Source organism: Hakea prostrata, chromosome 3 (genome assembly GCF_041222555.1).
Source record: "Hakea prostrata isolate BN-2017 chromosome 3, UWA_Hpros_2, whole genome shotgun sequence".
In the NCBI taxonomy this organism is placed as follows: domain Eukaryota; kingdom Viridiplantae; phylum Streptophyta; class Magnoliopsida; order Proteales; family Proteaceae; genus Hakea; species Hakea prostrata.
In genome coordinates, this window is record NC_142602.1 from 22091311 (window position 1) to 22114285 (window position 22975).

Sequence of the window (22975 nt, forward strand, 5' to 3'; positions counted from 1 at the left end):
ACCTAATGAATTCTCCTACCTTGGTCATTTTTTCACCAAAATTGTCACACCCCACCCGTTGGTATATGTCTTGCCCGATAACCCATGGGTGCGATCCACAGTTACAAGATCCACGGTTTAGCAATCAATGATAATAAATACACATAATAATAAATCAAGAGCAAGAATAATTCAATAATTAAATGAAAATGTATATACATGTGTCCAACATCCAAAAAGGGAAGAATCAAGGAAATGAATAAAATAAACATGTCCAAAAAAGGATATCTTAGCGGAAGCTAAATAAATCATAGTTTAATTATTTTCTGTTCTTTTCAAGAATGACGATCTTCTCTTCTAATTTCTCGATGAACAAGGTCATCCAACCTTCCTTCATTGATTTATCAAAATAGCGAACGACATGAATTCTTCTGCCATGTATATTCATCCAACCTTTTGGGGGATTTAAAGTTCATCTGAGCCAGCTGATGTGCACCTCGACTATCTCCTCAATACGGGGAGCTTTGTTTAATCAATATAGGCGAGGTTTCGGCCTTGGCCGTTAGGGGATTTGAACTTTGACCTTCTACGTGGAACTATTGGTCTTTTGCGAACTAAGCCACTCATCGGGTTTAATTGTTTAGCAATCTTATTAAGGAAGTGTAAAAGAAAATAGTAAGATGGTTAGGTTGAGTTGAGTCAATTGGAACTTCCTTCAAAACCGTAAATGCTCTTAGTAGTGATTCAGGTTGCTTCCAAAAATAAGCGAGCATTTTGTCTATTATTAACCCCTTTATGTGATTTAAGATAATATTCAAGTTGTAAAACAAAAGAAAATGTGTTTTTTTGGTCACTAAAGTCTACAAGCAATAAGGGTGAATAGTACAAGATAAGGATTACCCAAAAAAAATAGTACAAGACATGGAGGATATACATGTGGAGGGGTTCTATCGTAATTCTAGAGTAATGCATGATGCTAAAATGAAAAATTGATCTTCGTTGATCCAAAAGATGAAGGACCTCTCTTTTTTTTTCCCGATATTAAACAACGGAGTCAAAGACTTAAAGAGAACTAAGAAGAAACAACAACACAATCTGCATGAAGGATCTCTTCCAAACCTTGAAGAATATCCTGAAAGAACATCCAAGAAGATAATCTAACTCAAGAAGAAACTTAGACATCTAATCGGTAGCCTTATTAGCAATACGTCAAACATGGACGCACCGCAGACTCGCCAACCCATTCAGACGAGCGCCAATCCGCTCAACCCCGGGAAACAATATCTAAAAAGAAAAGGCATTATTAATTGTTTGTTGTGTGGGGACCCGAGGAAAGGTGGAGAGGCACCAAAGGTAAGGGTGGTAAGAGGCACCATGAGTAAAGGAGGCCCTCATGACCTTGGTAGAGGCTCCCATGACATTGGTCAGGATCTTAAAGGTCTTGATCAAAGGGACGAAGAAAAAAAAACAAAACCAGACCAAGGAAAAGAAGAAAAAAACAAAAAGAAAGGACCCCAAAGGGGGAAGAAGAACAAGGGAGGAAGGACAAACAAAAGAGAAGACCAAGGGAGAAACCCCAGGAGGGGGAACAACCACACAAATGGGCAGAAAGGAGGTACGGAGGGGGGGGGACGGGGGGCACGACGGCGGGGCACATCCGGGGGGCGTGAAGTTTATGATACTTTGTTGAGAATTGTAATACAATTACCCCCAACAACTTCCCACAATCCTCGCAACAAACAAAGGAGAACAACTCAAAGGACCAGCAATTACCAGATTCAGGAGGGGGGAAAAGAAAGAAAATAAAAAACAAAAAACCCTCCCCCTCTTTCTGTCTCAATTCCAGTGGGCGCTGGTAGGGTAGTTAATAAGTACACCACTTGGACCCTGACTTGATCAGTTTCAACTAATAATTGCAACCAAAAAATAAACACCTTTTGAGTCGAATGACTGGATCTCTCATTCTGAGCGAGAAAGAAGTTTTTTTTTTTTCTTGGTAACCAAGCGAGAAAGAAGTCAAGTCTCAGATATCATAACCGATCAAAAGACAGAAAGAGAGAAAGAGAGAGAGGTGATGAATTAAGTGCTTTCACTTCATTACTTAACTCTATAAATTAGTATTATCTTCAAGTTGGGCTGCTGGGTTGGTACTGAATACTGCTGGGTTTCCTTTCTTCCTTTCCCCGCACCTTAGGGGGAACAAAAAAAGTGTCCTCCCATACCTGCTTTGATCAATCAAGGGTGGGGACTTCATTTGGTGAATTGGCAATGTAAGAACATGATCAACATCAATCAAACTATTAAAGTGTGTCAAACCATCCATGCCAAACCCACTGATTATTCCCACTGATGATGGCTTTCTTTAAATTAAAGCGAAACCTAGAAAAGAGATGGAGATGGAAAGTGGAAACAACAAACACCCCTTTTCTGAGGCTTTCAGAGACAAGTTCACAAGAAAATTTGTTTACGTAACTGCCTGGTTTTCCAAATATCATATCTCTTATAAAGGCAGTTGCTTTGGCAACTAAAAATGCAGGCTTAAAATGGTAAAGAAAATTATGAGGTTTCATAAAATGTGTAGAGCGACAAAAGAGTTACACAGTAGTAAGGGCAACATGATATATCTGGACTACATGCATTTGGTTGCTTAATTCAATCGATGCTTGTGTTGATTCAGATTTTGAACTCGTGGAATCAGAATCCATGGAGTCGTAGCTCATTACAGTTAACTCTTCGATTACATCAATCTTGTGAACTGATTTTTTAAAATTATATGATTACGTTAGTCAAAGATTCTTTTTTTATTCTTTCTCATTAGAAACAATTTGAAGGAATTTATAGATTTAACCTTAAACTATAAAACTTAAATTATTCCAATTTTTGGGTAGAATTCATAACCGTTAAAACAAACACCAAGAAATAGTGATTCGAAAAGAAACAAAAAAGAGAACACTGAAATTTAATACGATTCACACAATGATGTGGTATGCTATTACGTCCACAGTTGAAGTTGAAGAGTTTTTCCATTATATAGAAGAAGAACAGAAAAAGATCTTTTAACCCATCGCCAAGAACGACGTTATAAGAACTTTCACCCAAAGCTCTAATCGAAAATTTTAAATCTCCCAAAATAATATGTGGTAAGAGAACGTAAGATATATATATATATATATATAGACTTCAATTAGGTAAACGGGTCGACTCATTAGGTCGGGTCATACCATACCCAAACCTTCCGCTTCTACCACAGATCTCTGCAAATGGGTTATTCGAATCACCCACCAAAATATGTCAGTGCAGGTCTATCTTTCAAATCGGATAAAAGAATTTGGATCAAAACATAACCATTAACTCCATATGATTTTCTTATTAGATAACCAAAACACTATATTTTAAAGTAGTCATAATTTATGGAATGGCATTCTTCCTTGAGAGCATGGCACTTATTTAATGGACCTAGCTTGGGCTAGGGAATCCAGTCCACTAAAAGATAGTGGGCTTACCTTCTTTGTCACTTCATGGCCCAACTAAATGAGCTCTACAATTTCAAGAATACATACCAAAGTGGATTCTGTAGTGGTCAGTAACGGGTCACTGTTTCTGTTTATCCAACCCGTTGCGCCGTAAAGCGTGCCACTCCATCTGAAGCTTTTAGAATAAGAGTAGATAAAGCAGGAGGACATGGCAAAGGCATTGGTGAAGACCAGCTACTGTTCCTTCGCGTCCGTGATTCTGAAGATTCCAACGGTCACTTTTACCACCATGACAATGTGCTCAAGCTTCTGTCCTCAGATTCCCATCCATCTGAACAGACGACCTATCTCTCCATTTTCCACTAAACCTTTCTTCTCCGTTTCTTCCAAGGTTTTTTCTTCACAAGCTTCGAATGCGGCACCCAAAGGTATTTTCTTTCTGAATGCTTATCAAATCCATGTTTAGTGTCTGTAGGGTTCCTGATTAATTCTTTCGATTACTAATTCTCTTTATGAGGTCGAGTTTTACTTATTCACTTGAGACTTTCCGAAGGCTCGATAAGGGGAAGAGATTAACTGGGTTTTATTTAATTTGGAACTTCAGAACAGAGAAGACACTTAATCCTTAGTTGGAACGATTTTCATGATGCAGACACAGTTCCACACCCGGTTTGTGGTTAATTTAGCTCTCTAATCTGGACGATTAGCTGCTTTTGAGCTTTCTGTTGGAAATTTATAGATGATTAGACATATAAAGCAGCAAATTAGAATGCTTTTGAATATCCATTCTCTTTCATTTTTTTTTTCAGTTGTTCTCTGGAGATTGGGTGTTGCTTGGATTCCAAACAACATATGTTTCTTGAATCCCCAAATTTTATTTTTCTTTTCTTGGTTGTCTATTCGGAAATACTTTTCTGTGTGTTTGAGTTTTTCTCCACTCTCATTTGATTTTGTGTCCCTGTTTGGAGGCGGTGGATTCAACGGCTTTAATGGGGAATCTGAAAATGTCACAAAAGGCATTTGCCTTACTGTCTGAAGTGCCGTGTCAAGGATATTCAAAATTCGATTCTTCAATTTTGAATATTCAAAATTCAAACACCATTTGAATAAGTCTTAATTGTGATAAGGTTTGTTACAATGAATCACAATCTTGTCAATGATAAAATTAAGGAATTTGAGTTGTATGCAATCTCTTTTACATGTAAATAGAGTTTGAGAGGCAAACAAATGTAATTTCAAAATCCTTTGAAAATACCTATAAATACAGTCATTCCTATCATTTTGAGATAGGGTGATTCAATTCAATTCAATCTAACTCTCTAACTTGGTATCAAAGCCACTGACCACCATCCTCTTTAAAATTCAAAAATGATTTCTTCCTCTTCCTCTTCCTCCCCAACCCCAATGTTGCCATTGTCAAACATTGCTTCCCTTTTACCTGTTAAACTTGATAAAAACAACCACCTCCTTTGGCAATCTCAGTTCATTCTTGTATTGCATGCCCACAACCTCTATGGATATGTCAGTGGATCAATCACTTCTCCACCTGAAACTCTCCCTCCCGATTCATCAACCTCAAGTACAACAGCCAAGCCGAATCCAGAATATATACTCTGGCGTAAACAAGACCAGATCATACTCAGTTGGATCATCTCATTGTTATCTAAAGATCACTTCGCCTACATTGTTGGTCTCTCCTCCTCTAAGGCAACTCTTGATTGCATCTATGCGTCCCAATCTCAACCCCGTATCATGCAACTTAAGTACTAGTTCTGTTAAATCAACAAAGGTACTCAACCAATGGCAGATTATATTCAACGTGTTAAAAGCATAGCAGACAACCTTGCTGCAGCAGCAAACCCCATCTCTGAATCAAACATCATTCTTAGTATCCTTCGCTGATTAGGTTTTAATTATGAAAATTTTGCAACCTTTATCACCTCTTGCTTGGAACCTCTTCAAATGGATGATTTTGTTGGTTTACTTCTCAATCACGAAATTCTCAAAGATCACCAAAAAATGCCTCTTGATTTGCCTACAGTTGAGGCTCATATAGCCACCATACCACAAGATATTCGCTCTCCTACTTCTTATTCCAACACACATAGTAGAGGCAAACCTCAATTTAGAGGTCATGGCCCACTGAGGCTCCAGAACTAGGTTTATATAGGTGTTACCTTAAGCCGTTTGTGATTATAATAATAATAATCAACATAAAGGCCCTCTCACTCACCAATAACCCACCTCAACCCACCCACAACATTTCCTCCCAATGATTTACCTCAAAGTTCATTAGAAAACCCTCTACCTGGGTCCACATATAACCCACCCAACACCACATTCACTCCCACTGAAATAACCCAAACCTCATTTGAAAACCATTTACCCAGGCCCATTGATACCCCACCCATCACTCCATCTACAGAACCCACTCCACCACCACTATCTAATCCCTCTCCTCTCCCAAGCCACCCCATGGTTACTCAATCTAAAATGGGAGTAACCAAACCTAACCATAAATACCCAATTCCCAAAGCCCGACTCGCTACTTCAACTACTGATGAAATTCAACCTACTTGCTTTACCAATGCAAATAAGGATCCTAAGTGGCATTTAGCAATGAGTGAAGAGTTTGATGTTTTTCTTTGTAATAACACATGGCAATTGGTTCCTTATCGACCATTTATGAACCTAGTTATAAGTTGGTGTTTCACATCAAGCGTAATTCTAATGGGTCGATTTCATGATATAAAGCAAGGTTAGTTGCCAAAGGGTTTCATTGTTGTAGTCAAACCCACAACTATACGTACAATTCTCTCCATTTTTGTCTCTAGAGGTTGGATTCTATGCCAACCCGATGTCCGTAATGAATTTTTAAATGGTGCCCTAGAAGAACAAATGTACATGAGCCAAGCTCAAAGGTTCGTTGATTCTGCATATCCAAATCATATCTGTCATCTCCAAAAGGCACTATATGGCTTAAAACAAGCACCACATGCTTGGTCTCATTGCTTGGGGTCTTTCCTCATATTACTAAGATTTGTTTCAGCTCCATTAGATGCAGCCATCTTTGTTTGCTGAAGCAAAAATCAGCTCATATATCTCTTAGTCAACGTGGATGACATCATCATTACAGGATCTCATCCAAGATCCAATTATCACTCTTGGTACTAAGTTTGCAATTAAAGATCTCGGCCACTTGAATTATTTTCTGGGCATTAAGACATCTCAGGATTTAAATGGCCTCCATTTATCTTAATTCAAGTACACCTTGGACCGACGTAAAAGAGTCACCATGGATTCGACCAAGCCCATGCCAGCTCCGTGTGCCCCCTCGTCCTCCAACTCTATAAATGACATTGCTTATAAAGACCCCACACAATATGGAAGTGTTGTTGGTGCATTACACTACCTAACTTTGACCGGACCGGATATAGCATACTCAGTCAACAAAGTTTGCCAACATATGCACGCTCCCACTACAACTCATTGGTTTGTAGTTAAGCGCATTCTGCGCTATCTCAAGGACACAGTGACACATGGGATTCAAATACGACCTTCTTCATCAATTGAACCCCATGCTTATACAGATGTTGATTGGGTTACGTGCCCCATTGATCAACACTCAACTAGTGGTTATTGTATCTTTCTTGGTCCCAATTTAATTTCATGTAGTTCTAAGAAACAATATACTATGGCCCGCTCTTCAACTGAGTCCAAATACAAAGGCCTTGCCAGCACAGAAGCACAGCAGTGAAACTCCTATGGCTAAAACAATTACTGACCGATTTGAGTCTCACTTCTGTACCTTATTTATACTGTGATAATATCGGTGCCACATATTTAGCAGTCAACCCATTGTTCCATGCTAGAACTAAGCATGTTGAAATAGACTACCACTTCGTGCGTAAATAAGTGGTGGACAAGAAACTCTATATTTGGTTTGTTTTTAGCATGGATAAGGTTACAGATATACTTACTAAAGGGTTATCATCACCGTGTTTTAAAACTCTGCGGGTCAAGCTCATCGTCTGCCAAACTGCTTCACTTGAGGGGGAGTGTCAAGGATATTCAAAATTCAAAGACCATTCAAATAAGTCTTAATTGTGATAAGGTTTGTGACAACCGAATCACAATCTCCTCATGATAAAAATTAAGGAATTTGAGTTGTATGGAATCTCCTCTACATGTAAATAGAGTTTGAGTCGTAAACAAATGTAATTTCAAAATCCTTTGAAAATATTTATTGATAGAGTCATTCCTATCGTTTTGAGATAGGATGATTCAATCCAATTCAATCTCATTCTCTAACTTGCCACACAAATCCTTATGTTGTCTTGATTTTTCTGTATGATCCATTTTATGTCTTTTGCCTTTTTGTGTTTTCAGCTGTTAATTTCTTATGTCACATGTTTAACTGTATCCATTAAGATCAATAGATTCATCCTCCTTAAGTGGTATGTCATCTGATTCCTTCTTTCCCTCTTTATTAACCTATAGAAAGGAAAAGAAGATTAATATCATCTACTAAGAAGAAAAGAAGGAATCAGTTGTGGTAATAATGGTTTTCTACCCAGACACAGTCACTTGATCCGATTCTTGTTTAATTACTGCTACTTAATGGAGGCTAGACATTTTCACATATTTATTGGGAGTCAGTTCCACCATTGCGTGATCTAGGATCCTTTCTTTGCACCATCGTAGTCACATATGGTAATTCTGTTAACCCTAAAATTTTGTGAAAATGCCAACATCTAGTCATGGACCATATTCAGACAAATCTGGATGTAACATTCTGTAGCCAAAAAACTGCATGAATTTTCTGTGTGGATTGTAGAAAAACCAAGAAACAAGCCCCTTACTTTATGCACCACGTTCTTGAGATAAGCCTCCAATTTTGGCTCGTCAGCTATTAAGGGGATCCTTTATTTATCCAATAGTCAACCTGACAAGTGCTGACTGTATGTTCATATGACTCGGAATTGGGGGTGATTTAAAGGGTTCCAAAGATTGACATGCTGTGATGGAGACATATTTCCATATTTATTTTGTTAGAGTTGATGTTTTAATTGCTTATTATCTCAAACTTGCAGTGGTTGAACATCCAGCACATGTTGGCTTCCTGGGTCTTGGAATCATGGGTTCTCCAATGGCACAAAATCTCATAAAAGCTGGGTATATTTAATTACCTTTATTTTTGGAGAAATTATTATATTCGTGTATAGTTAGAAAATAATTTAGGTTTGAAAAGTTTACATTGATTCATGAAAGTTAAGTAGTTCAATTCAAGATTAGAAGAGGATTAGTTTCTCAAATATTGGTTGCATATATAATTGATGAGCATGGAGATTCTGCTTGTGGTCACGGCACCAAAAGACAAATAACTAAATTCAGAAAGACTGTAAGTTTAAGATGTGTAAGGAAGTCAAGCTTTCTTACTTCATTCATTAAGTTGTATAACCAAATCTGGCTACTTTTCAGGGACTTGATATTTTGTAGAGTAAGCTTCTTTGAAGATTTGGTCCCACTAACAGTTTCTATCTCTGCTTAGATGATTGCTAGTTTAATTCCTTGACTTGAATGTTGTAGATGTGACATCACAGTCTGGAATAGGACCAAGAGCAAGTGTGATCCTCTCATCAGTTTGGGGGCAAAGTGAGTTTTTGATGTGCAAACTTAGTATTGTTTTGATATTTGATATGGATGAAATGATTTTAAGGCTTACTGTATTTTGGTATTTCTTTATGTTTCTCCCTCTCTTTAATTCTGTACCATTTGTTTCATGGTTAACTTTTACTGGGTAAAGACTTTCTTAAGCATGATGATGGCTTATTTGCGTAAGAAAACATCAAAAGATGAGAAATGTGTTGCTGTATTGAACATCCCGTGCAGATCTTCAATGCTTGTATGTCTTTAGAAATCCTAACCTTAGACTTGACTACTTGTTTCTGCAGATACAAATCCTCTCCTGAGGAAGTTGCCGCATCTTGTGATGTCATATTTGCGATGCTAGCTGATCCTGAAAGTGCAGTGCGTACATTTGATTTAGTCATATTACAGTCTGCACCATGTTTCAGGTGCAATTAATCTTAGTTACTTTTTCAGGTTGATGTTGCATGTGGAAAGCATGGTGCTGCCAATGGAATGAGTCCAGGGAAAGGGTATTAACTTTTTCTGCTTCGACCATGAAATGAATATCTAAACTTAGCTCTCAGTGACTTCCATCCTTAGCACTTTACAGGTCTTTCTTTTTTTTTTTTTTTTTTTTTTTGGGGGTGGGGAGGGGGGTGGTTTGTAACTCTCTATTACATGGGGTTAAATCTTTTCTTGTGTCCTTTTCCATTAAATGATTCTAAAACTTTTCTGATTTTTTCTCAAATTCTTAGGTCATATATTTGGATTTATAGAAGATGCCAGTATATGCGTATGCTTTTCTCACATACTCTTGACGATGCTTTGGTTTTTTGTTTCAGTTATTTGTTTTCTACTCTTTTCTCTATTTATTTATGTTGGTTTTTTTTTTAATAGGACTGCTGAATGAATTAATCTGTTTAAACTGTCAAAGTGTGTACTCTAATGGGTCAATTTGAATTGTTATCCCCAAATTGAATTTACAGACTCAATAACAAAGCAGCTTCCAGTTTATTGAACCCACAAAAAGGAAAGGCTTCCAATTTGGGGAGCCAACCATGAAAGCAATAAATTCTATCCAATGGCAATTCAATACCTTCCCCAAAAAGGGTTCCAATTTGAGGAGGCGAACTTCCTTTTTGTTGAACTACATTTCAGGGTAAAGCAGTCTGGCCCAAAAGTACCACAAAACCAGTTGTATCGTAGTTTAGGTTTTTTCTATGTCAAAATCTGGAGGAAGTAATCGTATGCTTTCAAGCCTTTAACCACATAATCTAATCATGTGCACTTTATCTCCCATTCATATTGGGACATCTCATTAATATGTTCAAACATTTTGCAATACCCCCCCCCCCCCCCCCCCAAAAAAAAAAGAGGAAGAAGAATAAGAAGAAAAAGTCATCAAAACCTGTATCTTGCCTTCTGAAGGAGTTTTCTCATTTATTTACTCAATGATAAGCTGGATATAAAGTTATTATGGCTGCAGTGATGTGTTGTTGAAGTTTGTTGTTGCTTTTCCTTAAGCTTTTTTAGTTTCTTCCCTTGTGGTTAAAGTTCTCTTTGGATGGGCATTGGCAGTTATGTAGATGTTTCTACAGTTGACGATGGCACTTCTAAATTGATAAGTAGACATATTAGAGCTACTGGGGCACTATATTTAGAGGTAGGAAGTTTAACTGTTTGCAATTTCTTGATTCTTTGTCTTGAATATTTCCTTACAGCAAATTGATGTATTACAGTCAACACATGCTTAAATAACAATCAGCTAGTTTTAGTGTTCTTTAATAGGCTCCAGTTTCTGGCTCAAAAAAGCCTGCAGAAGATGGGCAGTTAATATTTCTCACTGCAGGTAGCTACTACCCCCATATGTCCAGTTAGTATTTATTCTTTTATGTTGTGCATTATAACATGTATTTTTATCTCAAATGGCAACTAAAAAGTGTAAAGTAATTGGCATTAAAATTCTATCCTGTCTCCAATACATTGCACTTTGGCTTTCTACATCTTTCTATCTCTTTTTTCCTTCATTTCTCTGCTTGTTTTTTCTGTTTCACAAATGTGCATTGTATAGCACAACCAAGGGCCATTTCATATAAATTGAAACTTTGGTTGCAATCTAACAGGTGATAAACCTCTGTATGAAACTGTAGCTCCACTCTTGGACATCATGGGGAAGGTATTATCATATCTGTGATATCTACTTCCTTTTCCTACATCCAGAATCTTACTGTCTCAAGCTTTCCTTGTGGTTTTTTATGTCTCTATTTTGCAGTCAAGGTTTTACCTTGGGGATGTTGGCAATGGAGCTGCAATGAAACTCGTTGTCAACATGATCATGGGAAGGTTTGAACAGAACTTGAGTCTCTGAATTGACCAACAGACTGTATATATTTGCTTTTCCAATTTTATTTGAATCTAAATAATTAGCAGCTATATTTCTTGAAGCTTCAGTTTTGTAAATGCAGTATGATGGCTTCTTTTTCTGAAGGGTTACTTCTCAGTGAGAAAGTAGGACTTGACCCGGCTGTACTAGTTGAGGTACTTCAAACGTCCTTGGCACATCTCCTTGCAATTTGGATCACTTTGCGATAGGAAGGAAGCAAGTCTCTTATATTTTATTTAACATTGTTTGCAGGTAGTCTCACAGGGCGCCATTAGTGCACCAATGTTCTCAACCAAAGGTCCATCAATGGTTCAAGCCATGTATCCAACTGCATTTCCTTTAAAGCATCAGCAAAAGGTCCATTTACTCTTTCTAGAATGCCTGAAATATATGTATTGACGACTGCATTCTCAAAAGTGAATTCATGTTGGCAGGACCTAAGGCTTGCTTTAAGATTGGCAGAATCTGTTTCCCAGTCAATTCCAATTGCAGCAGCAGCGAATGAGCTATACAAGGTAGCAAAATCTCAAGGCCTCAGTGATGATGATTTCTCAGCAGTCCTCGAAGCTTTAAAGACAGGCCGAAATCCCTCATCTACGGAATGAATTCACCACATGTTCTTAACACTATGGCTTGAGATAGAAGTTCAAGTTCTTTGAATGTTCAATAATAGACATGAAATGTTTTTCTTTTGTATTTTTGGGGTGAATAATAAACACTGAAATGCTCTTTTATTCGCTGGTAGGGTTTTTTCAGTGAAAGATTATGGGCATGAAATATTAGCATATCCATTTTGTACGGCTGTTAAATTATCAACCCTTAATTCCATGACAATCCTATTATAATTTTCATGTACCATTACTGCTATAAGCACTCATAGTTAATAGCCTATCTGCCACCAAAACCAGGCATGCCCATTGAAACTAAGCTTTTGGAATACAAGATAAATGGAGCATCACTAAGGACCAAAGTGCCTGTGCAGGAGCATTTGAGTGAGTGAGATTTTTTATTCACTTCTGTCTGGGTGCAAGAACCACGCAACATACCAGCATTTATCTCACAATGGACTAGCATTCTTTCTAATTTTCCTTACAAAATTTGGTAATTGTGGGATACATGTATCTACTTGCACATATAATACATCTTCTAGCTGGTACTTAGGAATAGATTGATGCATTTGTGTTTGTGGTGCAGAAGATATTCTTTGAACATGAATGGATAGAGAGAGAAAGAGATGAATGGATGAGGTACTTAGAGAAACTATCATATGCTTCCAATGTATTTATATAGATTCATGTTCCTGAAAATCCCTACAGCGCTTACAAAGACGGCTCAATTAAATGGTGTCAAGTATACGGAGATTTTTCCCCTTTTGATCTTTTTTTTCTGGTAAACCCGGATTCAACTTCAGTGTTGCGCATTAAAATGCAGCATTCAAGTCTGCCCAATGGCTCAAAGAGAGGCTTAGCACTACTTTTTAGCTTAGAAAAATCTGAAAATTTCAACAAACTCAAATGTCCAGCTAAGAGATAATTCCAACAAACTCAAATGTCCAGCTAAGAAATATTTATTTTAATTTAAACTAGGACGGGAAATTCCGTAAGATGTTCTACTGCATTATTTTTATAAAACTGATTCAAAAGTTTTGGGCAAGGCAAACAAGCTCGTATATTAACATAGTATTAATTTATGAAAGGAAGTGGTGGTCCTCTTTAAATCAAGAGATGCCTAAGATAATTTTACTGTTTGTTTGTGGGAAAAACAAAATATGTGGGCTAAAGTTTATTTAGGTTCTTCATAAAATCTCATACAAAATGGTAGGACATGAGAGTGGGTGCCATATCAACATATAAACTTCTTAATTTAACGAAACTTGTCTACTCATTCTTTCATCTTGGAGTTAAACAAACTCAACTTTTGAGATTTTCTTGAAAAAAATACATTTTTTCCACCACTTTATATTCACCTCATTTTATTCTATAAAATAATGGGTCTCTAAATCTAATTCAGATCCTCTACCCCAATACCTCCAAAATCACTTATCATAGTTTACCTGGGCCCTACCTATGTCAGGTACACTATGAGAGGGAAATTAAGGGTAGGGGTACTGGGGGTAGAGACACTAGACTGCTCTAAAACAATAGGAATTGGCTAGAATTAGCCAAATTCTATCTTGACTTAAAACGCAATATGGATTCATGAGTTAGGAATGACTCTGCTCGGTCTTAGAGTTTAGAGCTGAAGAGAAAAGCATTCTTAGGGTTAGGCTAATTGATCTTGTGACTTAGTGTATGTACATATAGTATTTGCTTTGAGTATTCTAGTTGCTCAACATTCATCATTTAGTCTTTACTAGAGAAAGTGAAACACACATTGTTTAAGTGTTTTTTTTTTTGAATGGAAGAAGAATTTTATTAATAAAAAAAACCACGAGAGAAGCCTTTGTTAAGTACAATGCCAAAGAAATATATGTGTAGATTTGAGTGTTCTTTGCCCAAAGGGTTCCCACTATGAATATGAATGTGTTGGCTTTGCCCTTAAATAGGGCAATTTGTTACTTTATTCATTTGGTTAGAAAAAGATGAAATCATTTGATCACATTGTCAAATCATTAAAGATATTTGGTTACAACTTTCAATAACATTAAAAAAAAGGTAAAAAAAACCTTCTTTTAACAAAATGCACAAGGAAAACAAAACTTGTGCTTGCTTGGATTTTTTTTTTTTTTTTGAAATATTTCAATCTAAAGGGGTTTACTTAGTTTTTTTTTTTTTTTTTTTTTTTTTTGGTAAACGGGGTTTACTTAGGTTGGACCAAAGGCCTTACATCCAAGGATGAACCTTGCGACTCAGAGGACCATGCTCTAACAATATCAAAGCAAAGTTTACAAATACAACACCCTCTGCACTCACAAATTCTCATATACAAAATAAATATCAAGACTACAATAACAAGCCGAGCATTTACACCTCCAAACACTCAAGAACATTGCAATGTTACCTAGCACAAAGAACCTTCAAACTCCAGACTTCTTCCATGTTAAACCAAAGATAGAAACACCATCACACGAGAGATTGAGGGCTGAAACTCTTGAGAACTAGAGTACTGCTGGGAAGAAACTCTAGAGGCAAGAAAAATCCAAAACCTAAACCTAAAAAGGTATTTGTACAAAACAATAAAATGACAACAAAGCCCCCGAAATAGATCGATAAGACCTCCATGTCCAGCCTGCATAAAGACCATAATGCCCTCAAAGAAAGCATCAATTTACAACACATGTTATATTTCACAGGAAATGCAAATATTTTTTGATAAGGCCTGTTTGATTATTTGAGTTTGAAGATTTCAAAAATCTAGATATTTCAAATTTATAAAGTCATGGTTCATAAAATTATCTGTTTGGTTAACTTGAATCTTTGGAATGAAATTTGTAGATTCACCATTCATCTTGAAAAAACATCTATGGAGTCAGTTCAAATGTTTAGTGTTTCTATAGTAGGGGTTAAATCTCTGAATTTTACCTCCTACCCATATATCTATAAATTCATGTTTTTAGTGTAAAAAGGTGGATTTCTAGATTTCATGAATCCAAAGATTTACACAATCAAATGGATATAAATCTCCCATTTGTGAAATCCAGAGATTTCAAACTCTGGATTCATATAACCAAACAACCCAAGATTTATTTTATTTTACTTCTAGACTACCAAACAAGGTTGAAGGAATTTTTGTTTTGTTTTAAGTCACTATTTGTTGGGGTAATTGTATTACAAATACAATTGAGAGATGAAGATCGTCTTTAGCAAATCCGGAGAGCTCGAAGTTGCAATCGAACGAACCATAGATTGATGAGGTTGAGTCACACCTTGATTCTTTTAAGGTAATTGATGCACCCTACTACCAAGGGTTTTTCGCACCACCACCTCCAAGATAAAGCAACCTCCAACTAGAAGATGAGGTAGTTCTTCTAGTCCCTTAAAGGAGCCAAAAGCTAGAGCACAACACTTAGACAACTCAAGAAAGAAATGAATTTTGTAAAACAAATAATGTGAGTGAGGAGAGTCACTATTCCACACAATATGCAAGGAAGGGTTGGGTTTATATAGGCCCAAACCACACCTCCTCACAAGGGGAGAATCAATTCTCCACTAATGGAGAATCAATGGTTTGTCCCTCCTCCACTAATGTGAATAAAACCCCTTGACCTAACATCCTCACTACTTGGGGAAGTAACTCTCATATTCACTTCTTTGGAATGAATAGGATTTAACCCATTCAAAGACCTTAACCCCCACTCATGGTAATGGCCATGAATGGTCATGAAGTTGAAATGAGAAATGAATGTCAAGAGTTAGAATTTGAGTAATTCCACCATTCAAGTAAGTCCACTTCATCACCATGATCAAGACCTTTAAGACCCATGACCAATGTCATGAAGAGCCTCATAACCAAGGTCTGAAGGGCCCCCCTTTACTCATGGTGCCTCATTACCACCCTTACCTCAAGGGCCCACACACAAACAAAACAGTTAAATAAAAGGAATGCAAAAACTAATTTTGAAACTTAATATATAGATAATATAGATTTTAATAAAAAACCTAACACTATTACTGCTATGATAACTTTAAACTGATTCATGTATAAAGATCTTTCAACCAGCCAGACACATGATTTGCATTCACTTATATGGAACTATTATTTAACTTATGGATGCCAAAATATTTCAATGAGTACTTTCTTATTTTATTTACGTAATTTTTCTTTCTAATTTGGTATTTAATAATATATATGGAAAAAAAATATTCCTGATTTGATGAAAAAATAGATCAAAGTCCAAATAAATTGAATAGATCGAATATCAAAAATAGAAAAAAGAAAAAAAAATAATGATTTTTTTTGGGGGTGGGTTGTAAAGTAAATTTGTTTTTTTATGGAAACTGAGGTTCATGTGGGCCGATTACATACATCCTCTTGACTACCCAATATTGCCTTATAAATTACAGGGCATCCAGTAAAATTACACTAATGCCCCTGTGCCTTCACCTGAAGGACTCATTAGCTTGCCTCAGCGAGACTCGAATCCACAACCTCTTCACTAAGAGGTGTTGGTTTCAACCACTAGAACAACTCTTTGTTGGCTTGTAATTCTTTATTTATAATGAAATTGGCTATTCTTAAAGTCAAATGTAGTTTATTGTTTCCAACCTTAGTCCACATCTTCCTCCCTCTTGCATTGGATTTTCTATCCGTTAGAGTAGGTGTCTATGCTCTCTTCATACTTCTCTACCACATAGTAAGATGGAGTTCACTTGGATTCAGGGTTGACTCATTTTGTTAGGATTAAAAAAATATACACTACCCTCTTTTAAAATTTTATAGGGCAAGTGCTTGAAATTTATTCATCTGTTTCTCACACTTTCCCATTCTTTTCCCAACAAACAAACAGGGTTTTGCGAAAAGAGCCAGACCGTGCCGCATCAGCAAGCACAGCTGTCCAGTGGTCCCACGGGTGACGGTACAGAACAGCTCAACTCCAACTCGAACTGTAGAAGCCCCAACTCCTTCCATCTCTTTTCCCTCCCTTTCTCACCTGAGTCGTCACGACTCCTCCACCGCTTTTTCTTTTAAATTCTAGGGCTTTTAGGGTTTTATTCCTCTATCTCCTTGCTCTCTCCTTGCTCTCTCCTTGTTCTCTCTGCTTCAGTAATTCAGTGACACCGATCGGTTCGACATGGCCGATCTCAACGCCTCCTCCCTTCCTGGTGCCGCTGCAGGTATTGTCAACCCCATTCACCATCAACCCTAAATTCTCCCTCTATATCCCTGTCATAATTTATCCCTCCATTGTTTTTTGTACTTTTTTTTGTTGTTTTTAATCTTCGTCTGTTGGACGATCCACTCTGCAGCTCTTAGCCCCGAGGATAGAGCAAGTCTCGTTACTGCTCTTAAGGTGACATTTTTTTTCCCTCTTTCATTCTGTTGCCATGAATTTTTGTTAACCCCGTGGACAAAGTTTGCTCTAGGGTTTTTCTATTCCCCGATGGATTTAGGGTTTATTGGGTTTGTGCAGGATAAGCTTCAGCATCTTGCGGGACAACATTCAGATGTCCTCGAGAATCTCTCTCCAAATGTTAGGAAGCGCGTCGACACTCTCAGAGAGATGCAGGTTCGGCTTATTCCCTCTTTTCAAGCTCTCTCTTTTGTGGAAGGAGTAATACAGTGATCTGATTCAATCTTCACTAATATCCCCTGCACATTTTTTTGTCATGCCTCGGGCCTCCCCTGTAAAGAAGGAAAGGGAAAAGGATATTGCTTTAGGTTTCCAGCTTTAATGTTACTGGTTGAAAACGTTATACTGTGTCTTTCTAAACTTGCTGTTCAGTTGGAATCACTATTTGTTGGGACCGGATTATTTATGGTTTCCGGATTTATCTGCATGTTGATCTTCTAGTCCTCTTCTTCCACCGGAAAGGACAGATTTGCGAGTTGTAGATAAGAAAAAATTGGACTGATTTGCTTACATTGCAGTGTGATATACTGATTCAAGCTACTTTTTCTTACTGTTCTTAACCTTAAAAAGTAAAAATGCTGGTCTGGATGCGGTAATTGTGAATATGTATTGCATTTGTATGTCCAGTTGATTACATTCAGGTTTATAATTGGTTGTATTGTCATTTTTACATCCTGATGTTGTGAAAGGTGACTTTTGGCCAATTTAATGCTCATTAGGGTTATATTAGGAGCCAAATAAAGTAGGACAGAAACAATGAAGATGTAATGATTATTGGTTTATTTGTTCTCCTATCTCTTAGAGAAATTCCGGTTGATTATCCATTTCCTAGGCTGTAGTAATCTTACAGACGATTAGCGCATGACAACATCAGTAGGTTAAAATTATTGGCTCTTTGGTTATGCATATAACTTTTTCCTCGTACATCCAACAGGTAGATCTACCTTCATCTCACACACATACTAGTGCAGATTTTTACTCTGTTTTAGTTGCTTGAATAATATATGTTGTTGTATTTCTTACCTTTTCTGTAATGATGAATCTTCAAGTCATGGAGCCTTCTAATGCTTTCTTGCTTTGCAGAGTCATCATGATGAGCTGGAGGCCAAATTTTTCGAAGAGAAGGCAGCACTTGAGGCAAAATACCAGAAGCTGTATGAACCACTCTACACCAAGGTATGATATAAGATGTTTATTAATTAAAATAATTTAAAAAATTATGTTTTGTTCCTTGCTATTCAGAGCTTACAAGCTTGTAGCCCAGTTCCTTGCCGGCAGACCTTGTTGGTTGTATGTACCACTGCCTTAACTGTGGGTTATGATGTCTTCATTATATGGGTGAAGATGATGGTGAGGGGAAGTTGTATTATGGATACCTTTGGTAGTTTTTTTGTCCTTGAACCACACAACCAGATGTGGGGACCTAGCGACCATAGGTTTTGCAATGAAGTGTGGTAATGAATATTTAATATGAACCTTGTTCATTATTCATTATATCTCATGAATGATGATGACTTTTGGGAAGAAGGATTTCTATTAGGCTGTTAGGGGTGGGAGGGGGTGTTGCAGGTGCTTGGCCTTGGACTGACCCAAACCCATTCCAGTATTCATGTGAAGATGAACTGATCCAGCTGGGTCCTCTGGGTTCAGTAGGATATTCTAAATGGATTTATTTGTTAGGTTTTATTGAATTGAAAATTTTTCTTATAATTGTTCATTTTAAATGGAACACTTAGTGGTAAAGTCCTTTCCATATTTAGTTTTTTATTCCTATTGTGATTTTAGTTCAAGATACCGTTGAGTTTTATTTAGGGTTCCCCCCCCCTCCCCCTCCCCCTTTAAATACAAGGCTGTAACCTGGGAAAGGGAGCTTTTGTGAATTATTAACTTGTTTGGTTGAAAGCCGTTGTGAAAACGATTGGTCATGTGAGCCCTTCTCCTTTTTCTGTCTCTTTTTCACTTCCAACTACTACTATTTTCATCTCTCTCCCTTGTTGTTCTTAAAGGATCTATACTGTTACTTTACTTCCCACTGTAGTCTGTAGAATCAACCCCATTTTGGATAAAATCCCGAGTGACTCTGTATTTGATTTTTGGTTCCATAATATTATATTATCTGTGTGATTTGAGACCCCTAAACGAGGTTGGTCCAAAACAACTGCCAGATTCTTTTTTTTTTGGGTGGATTTTATTTGTTGATCCTTGCCTTCGCTACTTGCATTCAAGAGAGCTCATGTTGCTAATCTTCACCCAATTTTCTTTAGTTGGTTATGTTGTGTTCTAAGGAAGAAGACAACCATGTACTCTGTGACTCTTTGTTTCTTTGATTTATTTTGTTTTGACTTTCCCATCATATCCCTCTTTCTCCCTGATGCTTATTTTACTTTGTTTCCTAGTTTACCCTTTACTAGATGCTTTATAAACCTATGCTTGATAGCTTGTGTTTTAGCATTTTGCTAATTTACAACTCTGCTACTCCATCCACTCTGCCATCTTAGTATAAATTTTTGTTTATTTGCAATTCTGCCCCAGGCATCTATACTTCCAAATATTCACTGTTTCTCTGTTTGTGCTTATGAATTGAATTATCTAATTGGGTGGGCCAGTAAACAGTCCATTGATTAAAATGATTTGGCACTTCTTTCTTATCTTTTTGGATTTATTCAATTGGTTTAGCCATTGCATTCTTTAGCGCCAATACATTATAAGACCTGTAAAATAGGGTTTTCCACCACTGTCTAGGCATTTTGTAGATTCAAATTTCAACTGATAGTTGTATTGTTTTTAGTATTTGTAGATCATTATTAGGGTAAAGTGGTTCAGATATTGGTGAACATCCATGAGGCATGCTTGTGTAGGGACATTCATTTTATCCCTTGTGGGTGCTTATTGTCTGGATGCTGGTTCTACAAGGATGTTTGTATTGTTCTTTATTCTTCTTTTTCCTGGCTGGAATTGCTCAGTAATTATTTTGCACTTCCCCAGCGATATGAAGTTGTGAATGGTATAGTTGAAGTTGCAACTGAACCTGTGAAAGTCGAAGGAGAAGATGAAGGTACAGAAGGTATGTGGAAACAGAAACGGTAGATACTTCAATTTGCCCGCGTTTTTTTTTTTTTAATAATAATAACTTAAAATATATTTTCATATCATTTGTCCAGAGAAGGGGGTCCCTAATTTCTGGCTTACTGCAATGAAGACTAATGAAGTCTTAGCTGAGGAGGTACGCTTGTCAAAAGAGTACTGTATACTTCTTTGTTCTTTTCTATATTGAAATTTGGTGTTGCTTTTCCTGGAGTCCAGATCTCAGAGCGTGACGAAGGGGCTCTCAAGCACCTCAAAGATATCAAGTCGTGTAGGATTGATGATCCCAAGGGTTTCAAGCTTGAATTCTTCTTCGATACTAATCCTTACTTCCAGAATGAAGTTCTGACGAAAACATATCACATGATAGATGATGATGAACCAATTCTAGAGAAAGCAATTGGGTACCTTGTTTTGCAACCTCAGGAGTTTTTACAAGAGTTTTTATTTAGTTCTTGTTTGCCATTTTCCTCATTATTTACTTATCTTGGTTGATTTTAGGACCGAGATTCAATGGCATCCAGGAAAAAGCTTGACTCAGAAAGTCCTGAAAAAGAAGCCAAAAAAGGGATCAAAGAATGCCAAGCCTATCACTAAAACTGAGGAATGTGAAAGTTTCTTTAACTTCTTCAATCCACCACAGGTTCCCGAGGATGATGATGATATTGATGAAGAGATTGTAAGTATTAGTTCAAAACTTTACATTGGGTCAGTGGAGGCTAACGTTCCTTAGTTAATTTTGCCCTTGGGTTTCTTGATAGGCTGAGCAACTTCAAAATCAAATGGAACAAGACTATGACATTGGGTAAGTTAACTCTTGTTTTTTTCTGGGAAGAGCTCCCTGAATTCTGGTATACAATGCATTGTTATGTGGATGTCTAATCGAGTGTTTTATAGTGAGAACCTTTTATAGATGCAAGCTTCCTAATTTTTATGTTGTTTCTGTGAAAGTATTCATTCTTTTTTGCTGTTGGTTCCACTTGGGAATGTGTCCGTGGTCTCTCTGAACTTATGGCTTGTTGATGCCTTATGCAGGTCGACCATTCGAGATAAAATTATCCCCCATGCTGTGTCATGGTTCACAGGGGAGGCAGTCCAAGGGGACGAGTTCGAAGATATAGAAGACGATGATGAAGAAGATGAAGACGATGAAGAAGAGGATGAAGAGGAAGAGGATGATGAAGATGAGGAGGATGATGATGACGATGAAGAAGAAGAAAGCAAGACTAGGAAGAAGGTATGTTTATGATATTTCCTATTTACTCGTTCTGATCCAAAACCCAAGGTAAAAGAATGAAGTTGACCTGCCATCCTTACAAGCATTGTTTTTTTGCTTCTTGTCACATTCATACGTATTTGACATTGTAAACTGCAGAAGGGTGGAAAAGCCCGAACAGTGGGAGCTCCACAGGGAGAGCAGCCTCCAGAGTGTAAGCAGCAGTAACCAGGAAAATATACCAGACCAAATTATTTGTTTAAGTTGATCTCTATGGATTGGACGACAATGAGAGAGCAAAGGATGATGAGAATTTTGGTGGTTTATTTTTCTTCTTTGTTATCCTCATTATAATTATTGTTATTCTTTTAGGCCCCCCGTTTCTTTTTTTCCTTGTTGTCTGGGTTTTGATTAGGTAGGTAGGAGGTGCCTTGCAATTTGTTAAATGTGTTTCGGGTCTTCTCTCGTTACCCAGAGTTGTGAACTTCCCAAGTACTATTTTAGGATGTATACGTAGCGTGCTTCATATTCCGTGATTGTGATGATCAAAATTTGGTGGTGTTTCTCATTTGTTTTCTAGTAATGCTTTGATATTCAAGCTTTGAATTTGATGTGGTGATGTACCCGATGGTATGTTTCTACCTTTTCCTGAACACGAGTTTTAACCACCATTTCCTCTGATGTACCCGATGGTTGTAGAGTGTTTCTGAATGGTACATAGAAAACCATCGTTTTGAGTCGTCAGGTTCCATTCGATGAATCAGCAGATTGGGGTGTGTCACAAGTATGGAGAACAGTTCAGAATTGTGGTAGGTAAATCTAATTCAGATTAAATCTCCAGGAAAATTCTTGTAACAGGAAGATCTATTATTTTATTCCTTCTTTCGGATCTGCATCGTTGGTTGATCTGTACCCATAAGGTGAACTGAAAACTAATCTGCAGTGTGATAATGTTAGCTCTTACAAAGATACACAATGACAGGAAAATAATTCGATCAGTCATCGTGTCTCTTCTGATAAGCTCTTAACGTCAATCAGGTTTAGATTCTTTACCAAATGTGTGCGGAGATGTAAAGGGAGATTAGTTCTCCTCCTCCATTTGGCATGTGAGAGGAGGTACAAATTCCCTTTCTTTGCTATTAGCCCTTCCAGGGCTCTTGAAGGGGTCCCTAGTCTGGATTTTATGTAGGCTATTAGCA

At 37.3% G+C, this 22975-nt stretch overlaps 2 protein-coding genes across 2 annotated transcripts; both read left to right on the plus strand.

The window, feature by feature from the left end:
• Window positions 1-3571: 3571 nt before the first annotated feature.
• GLYR2 (glyoxylate reductase 2) lies at window positions 3572-12359 on the plus strand. Its single transcript, XM_089149823.1, has 12 exons — window positions 3572-3880; window positions 8546-8627; window positions 9042-9107; window positions 9407-9482; window positions 9558-9613; window positions 10662-10746; window positions 10872-10932; window positions 11207-11259; window positions 11356-11426; window positions 11549-11621; window positions 11719-11823; window positions 11901-12359. The coding sequence occupies exons 1-12, from the start codon at window positions 3661-3663 to the stop codon at window positions 12069-12071; spliced, it is 1119 nt and encodes a 372-aa protein (XP_089005949.1). The 5' UTR covers window positions 3572-3660; the 3' UTR covers window positions 12072-12359.
• A 4668-nt stretch (window positions 12360-17027) lies between these two features.
• On the plus strand, window positions 17028-22327 carry LOC149021595 (nucleosome assembly protein 1;3-like). Its single transcript, XM_089149824.1, has 11 exons — window positions 17028-17240; window positions 17373-17416; window positions 17537-17632; window positions 18560-18652; window positions 20462-20540; window positions 20638-20699; window positions 20780-20964; window positions 21062-21239; window positions 21322-21365; window positions 21596-21797; window positions 21936-22327. The coding sequence occupies exons 1-11, from the start codon at window positions 17198-17200 to the stop codon at window positions 22002-22004; spliced, it is 1095 nt and encodes a 364-aa protein (XP_089005950.1). The 5' UTR covers window positions 17028-17197; the 3' UTR covers window positions 22005-22327.
• Window positions 22328-22975: the final 648 nt, after the last annotated feature.